Source organism: Pochonia chlamydosporia, chromosome 3 (assembly GCF_001653235.2).
Source record: "Pochonia chlamydosporia 170 chromosome 3, whole genome shotgun sequence".
NCBI lineage: Eukaryota > Fungi > Ascomycota > Sordariomycetes > Hypocreales > Clavicipitaceae > Pochonia > Pochonia chlamydosporia.
In genome coordinates, this window is record NC_035792.1 from 2,022,420 (window position 1) to 2,038,157 (window position 15,738).

General features: G+C 51.2%; 5 protein-coding genes across 5 annotated transcripts; 1 reads left to right on the plus strand and 4 right to left on the minus strand.

Moving 5' to 3' along the window:
• Window positions 1-88: 88 nt before the first annotated feature.
• On the minus strand, window positions 89-1,927 carry VFPPC_04487 (C6 finger domain-containing protein; the record flags this gene model as incomplete). The annotated part of the gene is made up of 1 exon (XM_018283834.1): window positions 89-1,927. The coding sequence occupies one exon, from the start codon at window positions 1,925-1,927 to the stop codon at window positions 89-91; it is 1,839 nt and encodes a 612-aa protein (XP_018145072.1).
• A 1,542-nt stretch (window positions 1,928-3,469) lies between these two features.
• Window positions 3,470-3,772, plus strand: VFPPC_15798 (hypothetical protein; the record flags this gene model as incomplete). The annotated part of the gene is made up of 1 exon (XM_018293551.1): window positions 3,470-3,772. One exon carries the CDS (start codon window positions 3,470-3,472, stop codon window positions 3,770-3,772), a length of 303 nt encoding a protein of 100 aa, XP_018145073.1.
• Window positions 3,773-6,046: 2,274 nt separating this feature from the next.
• On the minus strand, window positions 6,047-7,174 carry VFPPC_13647 (glucan endo-1,3-beta-glucosidase precursor; the record flags this gene model as incomplete). Its single annotated transcript, XM_018291421.1, has 1 exon — window positions 6,047-7,174. One exon carries the CDS (start codon window positions 7,172-7,174, stop codon window positions 6,047-6,049), a length of 1,128 nt encoding a protein of 375 aa, XP_018145074.1.
• A 1,374-nt stretch (window positions 7,175-8,548) lies between these two features.
• On the minus strand, window positions 8,549-9,730 carry VFPPC_04488 (endo-1,3-1,4-b-glucanase; the record flags this gene model as incomplete). Its single annotated transcript, XM_018283835.1, has 2 exons — window positions 8,549-9,202; window positions 9,278-9,730. 2 exons carry the CDS (start codon window positions 9,728-9,730, stop codon window positions 8,549-8,551), a joined length of 1,107 nt encoding a protein of 368 aa, XP_018145076.1.
• Window positions 9,731-11,408: 1,678 nt separating this feature from the next.
• On the minus strand, window positions 11,409-14,158 carry VFPPC_04489 (C2H2 finger domain-containing protein; the record flags this gene model as incomplete). The annotated part of the gene is made up of 3 exons (XM_018283836.1): window positions 11,409-11,547; window positions 11,637-13,767; window positions 14,005-14,158. The coding sequence occupies 3 exons, from the start codon at window positions 14,156-14,158 to the stop codon at window positions 11,409-11,411; spliced, it is 2,424 nt and encodes an 807-aa protein (XP_018145077.1).
• Window positions 14,159-15,738: the final 1,580 nt, after the last annotated feature.

Consider the following 15,738-nt stretch of genomic DNA (forward strand, 5'->3'; position numbering starts at 1 on the left):
TACAACACCTCTCACAGCCCAAAATAATACAAGAATAGATGATAGAAAAAGATCATGCTGATATTCATTTTGATCATAATTTTGCAGTTCACACTATCATGGGTAGTGCAGTGTCTGGTAATGAAGGCAGTTTCGAGGTCGGGATCTGATCCCAGAGTAAAGTATGGACCTGCTCCTTGACAATATTCGACACGATGCGAGCTTGTTCAAATCCAGTTTCCTGATAAATGGCCTCCAGCCGATCCAAGACATAAGCAAGCGTGTCAGGAGTCGTTGAAGAAGACATGCCTAGCGTGTAAAGCGGCCAAATGATGGTGTGGCTAGCCGTAGCCAACGTCAAGAAACGTTCCGCGCCTCTCTCGTGTCCGCTGGATTGCGTGGGATCAAACAGAGTAGGCTTGCGAGACGCGCCGGTGGACACAGAAGTAGGGGTACTAGCAGAGCTGCTGGTGGCCTGGGGTAAAGACTTCTGATCGGAGGGTGACAAGATACGGTGAGGAAGCTGGGTGGTGGGTATAGGGGCAACCGTATGTCGTCCTTGTCTGTCGCGAACGATGTCTTTGCCGCTCACGACACCAAAGTGCTGTGGTACACTTGAAACAAAGGCTTCGCCCAGCATTTGTATCAATTTCATGGCTTTGACAAGCTGAAGTTGATGCTGGGTAGATAGCATTGTCGGGTCTTCGGCGCTAGCGCAGAGAACCTCAACAATGGTTTCTTGCACCAACATCCTCATGGTGCGAATACCATTCCACGTGGTTGCTTGGGTGAGTCCTCGATAGATGTGGCAAGTATCTCCCAAAACGGCTGGATGAGGCTTCGAAAGTTTTGCTTGTCGATAGTACCATCCGGGTGGAAGGCTCGAAATCAAGGCCGAGAACTGATCTTCAACATCACACAGCTTTTTAACAACAGCATCGACCCCAGATACTTTGCCTGACTTGATGTCATGTCGAACCTGCAGGGCGTTATAAAGCGTATCCACAACTCGCCATATAGGACCACTGGTGTCAGTCAAGTGCCAAAGTTCGTTTCTTAGATCAACCATGGATTGCGGCATGGGTAAGCCGCTACGGATGCAGCTGATCAGAACCGTGTGACAGAGCATGATAAACATTCTAGCACCGGCCTTGGTGCGAAATTGGGCAGCTCCTCTCATGCTTGCCAGGGTAGCAGCACCGTTAACGTGATCCTGCCAAGCTCTGATAGTTTGAGGTGTGCGGCCAGAGACGAACTCGTATGTACCCAAAATAAGGACGGCAAGCATAGTGCTGTCCTTGACAGCCTCGGCGGGATTACTCAGAGCTGAGTTGGCAAGGCCAAGAGCAACAGTATAGCTTTGGCGCGCGCGTCGAAATGTTTCGGGGCAACGAGTCAGTTTCGACAAACTGGTGAGGCCAACGGCCGTCATGCTGGCGGTGATGCAGTCCGTCGAGTCCATGTCGTAAGCAGGGGGCGGCTTCCACACATCATAGATGAAGTCATAATTTTGATAACAGCCGTGGTCGGTGGCGACATAGCGGGCAAAAAAGAATGCTATCCCACGCTCCTGGAGAGAGTTTGTCGGTGCGTATGGAATTCTACTGGAGTTTGTGGCCGTGAGAGCGGTGGACGTATGGCTGCTGTTATACGTGCGAGCTTGATCGTCGTCAAATTCACTGTTACCAGACACGCTTCCACGGTTGGCATCCCTATGAGCACATTCGGCGGCACCAAAGTCCTCCTCGCTTGATGGCGATGTGTCGCTAATAAATGGTCGGGGTTGGCGAATAACTAGAGATGGAGACGAAGATAGTGAAGATCGAGTCGAAGGCGGCGGCGTGTTGGGACCAGTGCCAGCAAGTCTCGCCTTCTTGGGACGCTTCCTCGTGGTGGTGGCTCGCTTGATAACATGGTGGCTCTCATCTCGAAACATGAGATCAACCATGTTGCGATACCCGGGGCATTTTTGCTGGCGCTTTTCACACTGCCCACAGGTCGGGATCCTCTGGTCACACTGCGACGACAAACATCAAACCGGTTAAGACGACGATCGAATGGTGAAGGGTTGAGGCATGGTGGGCAAAAAGGGACTCACCCGTATTTTACGCTCACGGCAGTTGGAGCAGCCCTTGGACGGCTTACCGCAGTACACCATGGCTACTGAGTTGAGGAGAGTATATCTCCCTCTGGACGGAAACGACCAAACTGACGAGCCTGCTTGCTGACGCGTTGAGGTCAAGGTGGTGAGTTGAGGCTGTCTGTCTTCCGTCCGTATGGATAGGGCTGAGAGCGAGCTGAGTTTGAGCGGATCTGGGGGCGGGCGGAGAGGCTCCAGGCACAGGCACCGGCAGAGGCAGAGGCAGAGGCAGAGGCAAAGGCACAATCAGAGTGGCGTTTGAAGATGACTTTGGACGGCAGGTTCGGAGTCGGTCGTAAATTGCAAAAAGAATGCTGACATTGTCAGCTGGCGCGGTCCATCTGATGTTGCTGCTCGGATCACAGTTGTTGGTTCTACCAAAGGGTGTGTGGTAGGTTCAATGTTGGCTACAGTATTAGAAATTGTTGGCACCAAAGAATTGAGTGGTCAAGTTTCGCAGAGAGGGGAAGTCGTTCGATGGGGGAACATGGATGGACCAGACCAGACGGCATAGGGAAGTATCCGGGAGGTCGACTGGTGGGAGTGTCTTGCGCAATAAGCACAAGCAGCACAAGCACCGACTCGACCACATGCAGACGGAGGACCAGTGCAGTCCACTGGAGTCTCTGCAGGTGCGGATTGGCTCAATACCAGAGGGCGAAATGGTCTCAATCAAGTTTGGCCGGGGTTCTGGTGGTTCGAACAAACCCGTTGAACCAGCCAGGGCAGTATGGTTGGGCGCGGGAAGCTGGGTGCGGGATTGAAGAGGAGTGGCGCTGGTTGCAAGGTCCTTAGGACGAAACAGAGGGGCAGGAAATCTCGATATGGGGAAAGAATGGCAAGTGAACCAGTAGGAACGCTCGGCTTTTGTGGCTGTATTCGGCCTGGCGCATGCAGAAATTAAGTGCTGTCTGGTAAGTACAGACCCTGCCTTGGGTAATTTGTATTGAAGAACTGGCCAGCCCAGAACCTTTCTGGCTCTGTCCCTTGTTCACTAGAACATTGAAAGCGAGGCAACAGAGCCTTGAACAGTGACAGGGTGGCAGGGTGACAGGGTGACGCGCAGGCGACGCGACACCAGCGGCCGGGTTTGTGCAAATAATGTCAAGTTGATGATGCTTGGGGGGTTTCGTCAACATTGAGCGGGGGATCCAGGGCCGGGATTCCTATCGCCACGGAGGCATTACAGTAATTTACTGTACATGGGTTACCAGGCGGAGTGCCCCGTACCAGACTTGCAATCCTGTAAGCCTGTCATCTTGTGTAATATACACAGGCTGTGGGAGTGTCTTGTGTCTGGTGTTGCTTGCTGCAGCATCCGAGACAAAGCCAACAACTTTGGAAGATGTGATGAGCCAAAATGAACCACACGTGGGTCCGAACTGGTGTCAAACGGGCATGACAGTAGGCACTAATAACAAAGCTAAAGTGTCAACCATGTATGTATTTATGCAGTACTCGTTCCATGCGGAGCAGAGGAAACAGGTAGAATATCCATGGCGTCGCCGTAGGATTCAACTGTCCATGCCATCCAGATGTCAGACACTTGGAGCTGGCAGGGCGTCAGGAGTCGGGTCAAGGCCAGGCCAGAACTGCATGCAGACTGGGAGAGGGAGAGAGAGAGAGAGAGACAGAGAGAGAATGGCCCTTTAGTGCACACTACTATTATTGGTTGTATTTTCTTTCACCGACACGGCGGTTGATTTTGCACACAATCGAGTGCTTGCCTAGACGCCGGTGAAGCACTGAAATTTGTATGTTTAATTACCCTGGTTACATCTTGACCGCAGTGGCTTTCAATACGGTGTTTTGGAGTAGTTATTACATCTGCCGAATACTCCGCGCCCCAGTGCTAAATTGTTTCAATGTTCGGTGAGGCTATAGCTGACATTGGCTGTTCGGTCAACTCTGTCTGTGCCTGTTAACTCTGGTACTTTTTGCCTACATATGTACTCCGTGCATGTGTGAATCCGCAATGCCGTTGGTCGTAACTTCCTCCCATCCATGCAAAATACCTGTATCATTAATAAGCTGCAGCCGACTCTGAAAAAGAGCCTCGAGAGCCGGCTCGGAATCCGCAAAGCCATGCCGGCATGCCTGAGAGAGCTGCTCGTATATTTTACCTGATAATGCCATCAACAACGCCTGATACGAAGTTGACCTCCCACCCAGCTCAACGAGACGTTGCACCAACCGGTCGAGGGTTGCATTCACCCAGGGACTATCAGCCCTTCAGGTCTCGTCTCAAGCCATTTGAATTTCTCGTGCTGCAAAGGCCGAGTTTCTGACCGGTTCGTTGGAGTGTTGATTACTCCGCACCTGGTGCCTCGGTAGCTGTTGACATGGAACTAGATGCATTCGATTCTTAGGTGTTCCCTCTTGCAGAGTTCAACCAGACTTGATTCAAGCCTTCGGTGTTCCTTTGCTCACTCCTGAGCCACCAGACGAGACGTCACTCACACCCACCAGTTCCAGAAAGCAGCCCCCAATTGTGCCACCTACCATCCCTAAAGCAGCCAGGTCCAGCTCATCGTGACCTGAAGTGACGTGAAATTCTGGCCTGTGGTTGGAGCGGCCTTCCCGAGTTCCCGTCAACCTTTTGCAGCTCTCGGTGGCAGTGATGGGTCCATGTCCGGTCTGGTGTATCTGGTGTTGCACATGGGTGTGCCATTCGTCCTGAGTTTGGCAGCCGTCCCTCAATGTTGCCAGGCTTGCCCTGCACAGCATTTCGTTGGTGACAAGGTGTTGGTGACATGGGACCGACCTTGGGTCCATCTGATTGCTTCAATGTCTGGTGGGCTCAACCTACTCCACCCCACCTTGACCATCTGAACCTCACAATGCACAAGCAAGCAAGTTCACGCCTGGCCGACCGGGTCTGCAACAAGCTTCCAATGGTGCACCCCTGGCCAATTTTGGAGTGTGGTCAGGTCGGAGTTGTGCTGAGTGGTCAGTTATCTTTAGCTGGCTTCCTGCTACTGAAAGCCAGACTGCCACCAGTGCCAAGTTTGATTACGGACGACACAATATGCAGGAAATTGCTAGTTCCATCTCGAAAACACGGTTTTGGTGAGGCGACTACGCCAAGTCTGTTGAGACCGAGTACATACATGTACAATACAGCGGCTTGGGAAATAGAATGCTCCGTCCGAAATACTACCCGAGTAGTTTACACTGGGAGGCCAAGATTTGAAGCGTCAAGTAGACAACCAACCAAAGGCACACAATGTAGTACACTACACCAGACAGTACGTAATTGTACTCTTTTATCCGTAAGTGTATACTTCTAATGCTAGCTGCAGGCAAATACAGCTTGTCTAAGAAGCCGAGAGCCATCCGTTAGATGTATCATCACATACGATTTGATACACTATAGCAATCGGACTCTTCGCACAAGTGCTGGAACCTTGACTTGCGCCATGCCCACTTGATTGACCACGTACCTCATTATCGTTATTCCATCGCCTAAGCCTTCAGGACCAGGGCCGGAGTTTATAGCTGTTCATTCGGGGTATTCTCCTGTTGACATGCAACGCTTGTATCCCATAATCAACGTCGGTAATGCGTCTCGGCCGAGCTACAAGTAAGCGTCGCCATTCCCCCTCCACAGCAAGCAACCACAAGTCTTCCGACGAGACAGTAGCAGAGCCTCATGCTGTTCAAAAATGTACCCAAAGAGGCCTATCGTCACAATTCTAGTTATGGGTTGCCCTGTCGAGACACTTTGATGAAGGCAGTTGGCTACAGAGTTTGCAAATACTTGTATGTATACAAGAAATCCATTTGTACAAATAAACAAGCTACAAACAATCTATGATTCTGAAATCTATGTACAGCGGTCAAACACAACCACCCGAGTATATACAGCCTACAATTGCTGCCGCTGGCCATTCCATGATTTCCACTGGCCAAAGCTACTTATATATTCTATCCTTGGAGAGGCTTGCCAACGGACACTGTCAATTCCTGAGGATTGGGGTCGTTGACGAAACCAGACTGATCTTCGCCAGAAGATGGCCCGACATCATCATAAGGGAACGCGTAGCCTCGACTCTGGACACTGACCTCGTGGCAGATTCGCGAGTAGTGATTAGTTACGACGTCTTTGTAATAGGTGTTTACCTTTTCACCCTCGGGCTGCTTCGCATTCACCAAGAGCGTGGAGCGGTTAAACGCGGCAGCAATTCTTGCTCCTAGGTTGAGCATTTCGTCGGATACACCTGGGCCAGCGGCAAACGGTCCAGTGCTACAGGTAAATATATCAGAGGCAGACGGCTTGCCAAACGAACCAACCGAGCCAAATGTAAGCTTGCCGTCCTTGACACGACCGACGGCATCACCCCATTTAAACTGCGTATTGACTGTCAGGTCCTCAGACGTGTACTTCTTCCACACGGCATCGACGTATGACTGATAGTACCCGTTAAAAAGACCATTGACCAAGACACCACCCGAATTTGGGCTCAGAGCTCGCATGTTAGCTCCTGACGGAGACCGGACCACCAGCTTGTCCCAGCCCTTGCCGTCACTTTTGCCCTGTGCCTCGAGTGCGGCACAAACCTTGTCCAGTCCGTCTGACGGCATACCCGGCACAGTCTTGATCTTGCCGTCTCCGGTCTTGAGCTGGAGTGAAATCGGAAGGCTCACAAAGTCGACAAAGGAGACATTGGCGTACAGCTCTTGCTGGTTCCAGGTAAATTCGCAAAATCCCCAGTCCAGCTGGTAGTTAGGGTCCGCAGGATTGGTGGCGGATGGCTCAACCAGTGCAGGGCCGGGATTGATGAAAAAGGTCAAAGGCTTCTCCTTGCAAAACCAAATACGCGCGCCAGAGATGCGAGGGATCGAAACCGTTCTCGATGAACCGGAGGCGCCGACTGGGATTGCGCAGTCGGCACCGAGCGGCTGGAGAGTGCCGCTAGGGTTTGCAGGACGGTATGCGGTCTTGCCATCTGCCCCGAGGATCATGATGCCTTTGTCATCTTGGCCGGTGATGTGAGCGTAGAGCTGTGCCGACCCAGTGTCGTTGCGGATGATGACGTTGAGTGTCGATGCCATGATTGCGGCTTCTGTTTGGAGTATGAGTTAAACGCATCCATTTCTTCCATCTTTCAATATTCTGTGTTGTTGCAGTTGGAGAAGTTGGAGGCTGTTGAAGTCTGGTGAAGTGATGGCCTGTAGTTATTATCCCAAATGTACACACCTTTTGATAACTGCCTGGTTTCTGTAAATGCTCTCGTGTGCGAATATCCGGGTTTCTTGGGACGCAAAACCGTTGGTCGCTAAGTGGTTTTGAAGATATTAATCAAATGTCTGGAAGTTGTCTCCTTGGTTGAGGCCAAGCAACATGGGATTCTCGCCATGGTTGCCGGGATGTCGGTCGTCCAGCCCATTTTATACGTCATGCCATGGCTGCTTGTTTCCTTGCTCACTTGATGGAACAAGTTTTGCTTTGCTGTCTGGGTCTGGTTCTTTGCGAGTGGTGTGGAGAGAGATGGTCAACCTTGGCTGGGGTTGGTTGGGTGCAATGTCAACTTTCACTGTTCCTGAGTCCTGACAAGGCCATTATGACCTTGTGCCCCAGTTTAAGCCCATCCCATGCTCAAGTGGCTAAACGGCATCAACGTCGCGCCGTGCCGTCAAGCCCAAATCTGTCTTCTGGTATCCGTCTTCTGGTCTCTCTTCCTGTCGGAGCAATGTCAAGTGGCATGTGGCATATGGCATATGGCATACGGCATACGGCAGACGACTCACGGCATCTACGTCAACTCAAACAGCAGCACACTCAAGGCCATCAGCTATTTGATCGTCGAAAGCACGGGACTGCCGACGATCCCCCACGTCTGCGCTACACGGGACTTGTTCAGCCACCAGACATCTCGTCGTCTACCGCCGGCCGTCATTTGTTTCTTCGTCTCGTCATGCCAGGGAGTCTTGCAACGCGCGAGGCCATGCTAGCCAAAGCTTGTTCTTGACAATCAAATCATCAAGTGGCTAAAATACTTGGCAGAGAAACAGACCAAGCCATCATGTTCCTCATGTCGATCGGTACCTCGCATCTTGCATCGCCAATCTACCTATACCCACCTGCCACCAGACCCTTGGTTTCACCGTGCCATCCAAATGACCTGAGCCGCGCTGCGCCATCACTTGATTACCCCAACTTGTTACACCGGCCAACGAGGGACCTGAAATTCTACCAATTGTGACCAAGTACGTCAACTGCGTAATGCCAACAACTCATGCGCAAAGGAACACATGTCGCCGCGTTCGTCAAATAAATAAAGAAGCACTAGCTTGAGTTCCAGCTTTGGCTCTACTACCCATGCTGACCTTCTAACACGTAACGAGCCATCATTTCATCCCGTCATCACTCTTGGCTTTTCATTCATCTCTAGCTCGCCGCCTGTCCCAATCCAACACCGCCCTTAGTCATGTGTGATGTGTAAGCTGCCATGCAGCTATCATCATCACAGCCAGCACCGTCGACAGCAACTCTGCGTGTTTGGATACATGGCAAGCATTCTCTTCGCTAGCTTCCCGATTGCCCATGTTATCACCGTCATGGGAGGGGCCTTCCATTCGGCTGTTGTTTCCAAGTGGTGGCGTTCCAGATATGGTGCAAACTGCCGTTCTCTCTGTCCCATGCTTGCCACATCTCTTGTCCCATTGAGCACGATCCTCATTCCCCGAAGAATTGAAGTAAGCTTCAACAGACTTTACCCAAACAACTGCGTCTGATAGTGGTGGTCCACCTGACCATTTTGGATTGCCGTTACTCCAGTGCTGCAATATTATATGGCCCCCGCTTGATGGAACGTTGTCGCCATTCATTTCGGCCAAATTCTCACCGTCGGCGTAGAAACGGACTCGACCAGGCAAAAAGTCAAAGCGGTATTCATGAAAGTCTTTGGTCGGGTCAAATTTCAAATTAGCCACCTTGAACGTGCCAGTCTTGCTAGCGTCATAGCCATTTTGTGCCGATGAGGCTGAATGGATAACAAGATTCACAGGAAACACCTTGTTGGCTTCGTCAAACTCCCGAGAGAGAAATTCCATGTCGATCTCTTGTGTATCGTTGTAATACTAAAATTGGTTAGCATTAGTCCTTACTCCTCAACTATCGCATCTCTGCAAATGAGCCCTTGTGGACACACGAACCCAGAAAAACGCAGCGCAGGTACCGACGACTCTTGACAGCTTCATTGTGGCTCGGTATGACCCCCATTGCATGTCCGTTCGGCTCGTGTCAATCTCGGCGGCGGATATGGTATTAGATGCTGTGACTTGACGGCGAACCCAAAGGCCCATGCTTCTCCCGGTGAGTCCGTCATGTTGCTTCATCCGCATTTCGGGAGTAAGAAGCACGTTTTCTGGGAGAAATGACTTGCCAAAGGCTCCCCTTCCTGCGTCGGGAGAGACATCGAATCGCTGCTTGGTCCACTCTGTAGCCTGTGATAAGTCCTGCATCGCGGTAAAGTTGCTTTGAAGCAAGTTCATGAAGAACAGGGAAGCATTCTCGTCTTGCGGATCAGTCATGGAGTATCCACAAGTGCAGGCAGTGAGTGCAAAACGAGGTAGCATCGCCAGAACGAAAGCCAAAGGCTGATACATGGTGAATTTGAGTGTTGCCTATGTTCCCCCCCAAGTTTCAGAACATCCTTCCGAGAACGGTTTGCCAGTCCAGCTCTTCAATGTTGAATAAGTGACACTTACCCTTGTGAACCCTTGATCACATCAGGCTAGAACTTTGATCAAAAGCGAGCACGATAACTATTTTGTGACTGTTGTAGGGCAAAAAGAGACACTCGGCCGATATGAGAAATGGCAGTAGAATTTAGTGTAGAGGGAAGGGGTGGAAGCGAGATCGGTTTCAATCACTAGACGATAATGTTGCCTTGCTCAATAGAATAGAGCGCCGACTGATCAAGGACGAAGTGGCATGCATGGACTTACCAGTGCCTTCCTCCTAAACAGGATATCAGTTACCTTACATGTGTAAAGGCAAGCACCACCCAGTTGCGGCTCACGCTCCATGTACCATTTGAAGTGTCTTGGGCCTGGCTGCTGGCTGAGGGCAACCAAAGCATCTCAACTGACCAAACAGCAGTTGAAGAGTCTGGTGGCAGTGAGTGTCTGGTATTTTTTCCGACCAGCATCAATCTAAGTCTTCCGCTACAGATATTTGGCTTGCATGGCATGCCGGAGCTTGCATATATACTGGTCAATGGAAAACGAAATGACAGAGAAGCGATTATTGATTGATTGTAGGACAAAGTATCTATACACTAGCGAGCGGGCCTGCCTCCTCTCAAAACTATTCGGTTCACACACAATCTGGGAGCCAAGGGAGCCTGCTCCCAAAGTGTAACGTGATGCCTGTTCTGCGGTTGCGTGGCCAGCGAGCAAATGAGCAGCGTCAAAGAAAAACGTAAGACCCAAGGAGATAAATAAACATCAGTCAACAAGAAGATGCAGCAATCTGTGTATCGAACAAGGTATCTGAGAAGCAAAAGAACATAGGAAACCGGTAAGGAAAAAGTTTAACACACAAAACTCTTGCAATACGCAAAGAAAAAGACAGCCAAAGGAAGAAAAGCTGCGAAAACGGAAATGCAATCCTGTTTCAGATATAGATGGTAAACGCCCAATAAAAACAATAGAGGAAAGCGAAGAGCATAACAAAAAAAGATGCGGAAATTAAAAACAATAGGTGCCGTAGCGAATCGAACAACTGAGAGAAGAAATGAAGAACGGCATCACAGTGATGGACCAGCCAATCGACCCACCATCTGCAGTCATCGGCTTGCGTTGCCGCTGTGAGAATCCTGTTTCCTCTGCCGAGGCCCAGAAAATCCGTGCACCTGGTAATATATCCATCCGTCCGTATCCCATTCCCTGCTTCACCACCGAAAGCATGATATTGCCCAAAGAAACCCCTTCCCGAAGAAAAAGTAATACTGCGCATAGCAAACGTTGCCAAAGCAGCTCCACGGCCACTTGCCCTGTCTCAAGTGTCGTGAGAGAGAGATCGAACGGACTCGCAAGGAAAGTTTGACAAAGGAAATTCCAGATCAAGTCAATAAATTAGAAACATGCCAGACTCCTTTCCTGAGCCGTCGCGCCAGACGGAATCCACACAATCAAGGAAATTAGTAGTCGAGTCGCCAACTCAATGTGGCCCAAGTGCGAAACAAAACGACAATAACAAAGTATTTGTCAAGGAAAATGGAGGCCAACTGGGCATCTCCAGTGACTCAAGGAAGATTTCGTTTCAATCGTATCAGAGAAATTAATACACGCTATCCTCATCTGCACCCTGCGAGGTCATCGAAGGTGTAGAAACGTTTGAGGAAGCTTCGAGGTCGTCGACATAGCCAACCAGTGCCTGGGAATGCAATTTGAAGGATTCACCCATCAAACGGGTAATGCTAAGGCAAATATGTCAGCAAATTGTACCCCATGTGTCGTCGTCATTCAAATTGGGAGATGGCCTGAGAGAGCATGGTTTGAAACTTACCCCCAAACAACTACTTCGTCAAGCATGGAGCCCCAAAGACGGGCTACAATCGAGCTCATCTGTGACATGTAACCCTCATCGAGATCCTTAGCAAAAAGCTGTCGAACTTTGTTGTACATGGCCAGTTCCTCCTGGGTTGCCGGCTCGTCGTCATGTTCCAGGCGATAGAGCCACAAAGACAGGATGATCATTAGATCCATGCCGCACAATGGATGTTCGACACTCCAATTCGTCGGTGAAGTTCGAGCAACCCACCGAACACCTTGAACCACGGCGGTCTCAATACAGCTATAGCACTCTTCAATGACATTGATCATCTCGCTCGAGCGCTTTACGCGATCACGGGCGTGAGACATAGCAGCCGCGACTTCATACGGGTCATGGTAGCGGAGGGCTTCTTGTACACTCTTCAAGTCAACCTCCAGGCGGGCGCGAGCATTGCGATACATTGCCTTGGCATTAAAGATCAAAGGGTGGCCTTTGTGCGGCGCACTGAGAGGGACAGCGACTGCCTCTGGCTCGCATAGATCCATGGATTTCTCCCAAGTCTCGAGGGCGAGGCGGAGTTTGTATTCAGTGACGACATCCTGAAGAGCCTCGGGGCTGCGCTTGTGATACCAAACTTCCAGGAACAATGCGTTGATCATAACACGAGTTGCAAATGCGCTGTATCGCAGTGTCTCGCCTTGAAAAAGGTTGTCGTGAGCTTCCATAAATGTGACCGCAGTGGAAGTTTTGAGATGCTCCAACCAAGAACCATCATCCGTCGCTTGCAAATTCCACATGGCTTCAGTAGAGGGCAGTTGCAGATCCTCAAACTCATTGAAGCTAATGGCCGGAGTGTGGTTGTAGGTCAATGTCAACAGCCCGAAGAAGATGTACACGGCATAGTAAGTGCGACGGCAGCCCTCGTCCTCAACCCATTCCGCACGAGTTGGTGTGGAAGTGCCTCGGGCTTCCTGGCGGAGTTTCAACTCATATCTGTTGCCAGCGACCATGTTCGCCAGGAGACTCTTGATTGAGCAAGCCCACTCCAAGCCTTTGGGGTCGCCACTCCAGCTAGCGAAAATCATGTTGAGAAGCGAGCTCTGCATCGTCCAGAGCGGACACTTCCGCGAGCTGAAGTTCTCCTTGTTCTGAAGGAATTGGTTGACAAGCACCTTGGACCCAATATGGAGCATGTAAGCTTGGTCCTGATCGAAGGCGTAAAGTGCGCCGATGCTCAGAACAGCCAGAAGCAGTGGGGGGGACACTTGCGAAGGGTTAAAAGATGTCGGGTGAAGGAAAGGCAAATGGTGGTGGAACAGCCCAAAGTAGGTCGACAGATAGCGATTGAGAGACCCCAGTCCGGGCAGGCGAAAGCTTTCGGGAATCGCATGTTCACGGTCATAGCTGCGAATATTATCCAAAATTGCGTTGCGCTGTTCGTCTCCAGCCACCTGAGGAGGTTGAAAGCCAGCATGAGCAGGATCAACAAGAGAAGGACTCTGGGGAGTAGGTGTTCCAGCGCCAGCATCAGGCAGAGCCTGAATGATGGATTGAAGCGCAGGTACAAGTCCGCTGGCATGCTGTCCAGCCATAGGTGGTAGTTGATTGGCCCGAGGTTGAATCGTTGTGCCCGAAGCGAAAGACTGCTGCGATTCAAAAGACCCAGATGCGCTCGACGTTATTGAGTGTGTTTTGGGTTCAGATGGCGGAATGAAGCCTTCCCACTGCATCTGGGGCAATGCAATGGCACCAGACGGGTATGTGACAGTCGACTCCATAATAGTTGATCCACGAGGCGAGTATGCCATGGCATTGCTGTCTGCATAGGTACTGTCATCACCACGCATAGCAGCGGTGGCTTTGTGGTGCAGATCGGCTACAAGCATGGCAGCAGCCTCCACATCGAAGAGGCCATCATTACCAGCTTCCATTTGTTCCAACGTTGACGTGTCCAGGGCAAGCTGAGTCTTGGATGGTCCGCCAATTGCTCGTGTCTTGGGACCACCTGCGCGGCGCTTACCATCACTGTGAAGAGGAACACCTCCATCTTTGGCGTGCACAGTTCGATCATGTCTGAGGAGAAGATCGCGTCTAACAAAGGTGCTCCGACATTTCATACACTTGAAGGGGCGCTCTTTGGTATCTGGAAACTGTTAGCTGAGCTCTTAACAATAAAAGAGTAAGTGCTGGCTCGGAATATGACAAGGCGAATGATTTTCTAGTTTGAGGGAGGCTATTCGGATGGGGGAGTGCGGCAGAGGTGGCACCCACGGGGTTAGAGGAGGGGAAAGTATGAAAGAGAACAGAAACTGATTGTATCCCGAAGAAATCAACGGGTGGTGTGGTGCTGTGACAAATGGTTGACCAGGTTTGTACATACGAGAACGTTCGTGTCTACTCCGGTGCTCGCTTCTGCTGAAGGCTCTGTTACAGAACTGGCACTTGTATTTGCGTTCCGGTGCGAGGGATGCCTTTCGCGAGGAAGGTGTCGAAGCCGCTGGAGGCGGGAGGACTGCAACGCTTGCGCCGGGCATCTTAATGGCCAAATCGCGTGATCTCCTTGAGGAAGATGGGAGAAGATGGCGAGTAGAAAATGCGGACAGTTGTTGGTCTCTTTGACTACGATTCTGGCCGAAATTGAGAAATAGATGCTGGCAGCACGATGGTTGAATATCGTCTGATCAAGACTCTCGTCTTCGCTCTCGACTCCTAGCTCCTCGCTCGCACGCGCTCCCGTGGGATTTAAAGTGTGAAGGCGGTGGATTCGATCGTGAAGTTGGTCATTGGTGATGTTGGTATTCTGGTCATGGAAAGTCTGTGAAGGGTTTTGAATTAAAAAAGGAAATAGAGGCTCTGTACGTCCTCGATGGGTCAGCTCCTAACAAACAGGATACCGACGATGGTAATTAAGAGTCCGGTGATGAACTGGCGAGATGGAGTTGATGGTTGGGATGGAACTGAGAGGGGAGAAGCGAGAGGAGAAGCCAGAGGTCTAGTAGTGGAAAAGAACAGAGGGGAGGAGAGGGGGAGAGAGAGCCTGGGGGGCACACCTGCACAGCGACGGAGGGGAGTCGGTTTAAAGCGTCAGGGGGGGCGCGCGCAACAGAGGGAGGGCAGAAAAGTGGGAGGAGAGAGGGAGAAAAGGAGGGGATGGAGGGGCTGGGTCTGGTGGCTGAGGAGCAGTTTGGGAGCTCAACAGCAAGCCAGGACGGGCGAAAAGGTGCCTCTCGAGTGGTCAGCCAGTAACAAACTAGGCTGCCAAACCGCCGAGAAGATGATGGAGCGCGTTATTGTGTACCTGGGCAAGGCCAAGCGTGTAGAGTCATCAGCGACCCAAAGAATGGACGTGGCTCGTGCCAGCGCAGCGACAACGACGGACAATGCAGCCAGACGCGAGGTCTGGTGGGCCGGAAGACCTCAAATGCATGGCCAAGAGGGGTGTGAGTCCAGAAGAAGAGGGGTGGGGTTGAAAGCTCGCGTCGGTGTTGGAGCTGCTGGACTTGGTGTCTGTCGCAAACCGATCACAGTCACCGGGCCTTGTCTGACCAGACTTACCAACCGGCAGCTTTGGGGCGGGCATTACAAGCCTGGTTGGAGCGGGGCTTCCTTGTTCCCAGCACGCAGACATGGCATTTGAACATTGATGTGAGGGCTGAGGGGCCGACACAGCGGGGCCTTCCCCCCTCCTCTCCCAGGTACCGTTGTCCACTGAGTTCGCTGTTTTATTCAATTTTTTTTTTTTTCAGTCAACTGGTCTGCCCGCTGTCCCTCCGACATGGACCGCCCATCCCTCAGCTTCAGTCGCCCAGCAGGTTTGCTTCTGGTCAAGTTCGCGAAATTGCTCATGCGTAAGCTAGTACTGGTCAACTGGTACCAGTATCCTGACTCCTAACTTGGCAGGATAGCTGAGGATCGGGTCAATACTCTTTTGCAACCAGGGACGTCAATCCCCTTTTGAAGAGGCTGTCAATAGTAATCGCAGGCGACATGCCATTCATCGAGCACACCGGTCTCCTCCAACTCGTCCTAAAAGCTGCGCCAGCATTTCTGGTTTGGAACTGGCACGGGCAATTGATGGCTAGCAGGTGCAGAACTCAACGTTCCCGTTTGATGT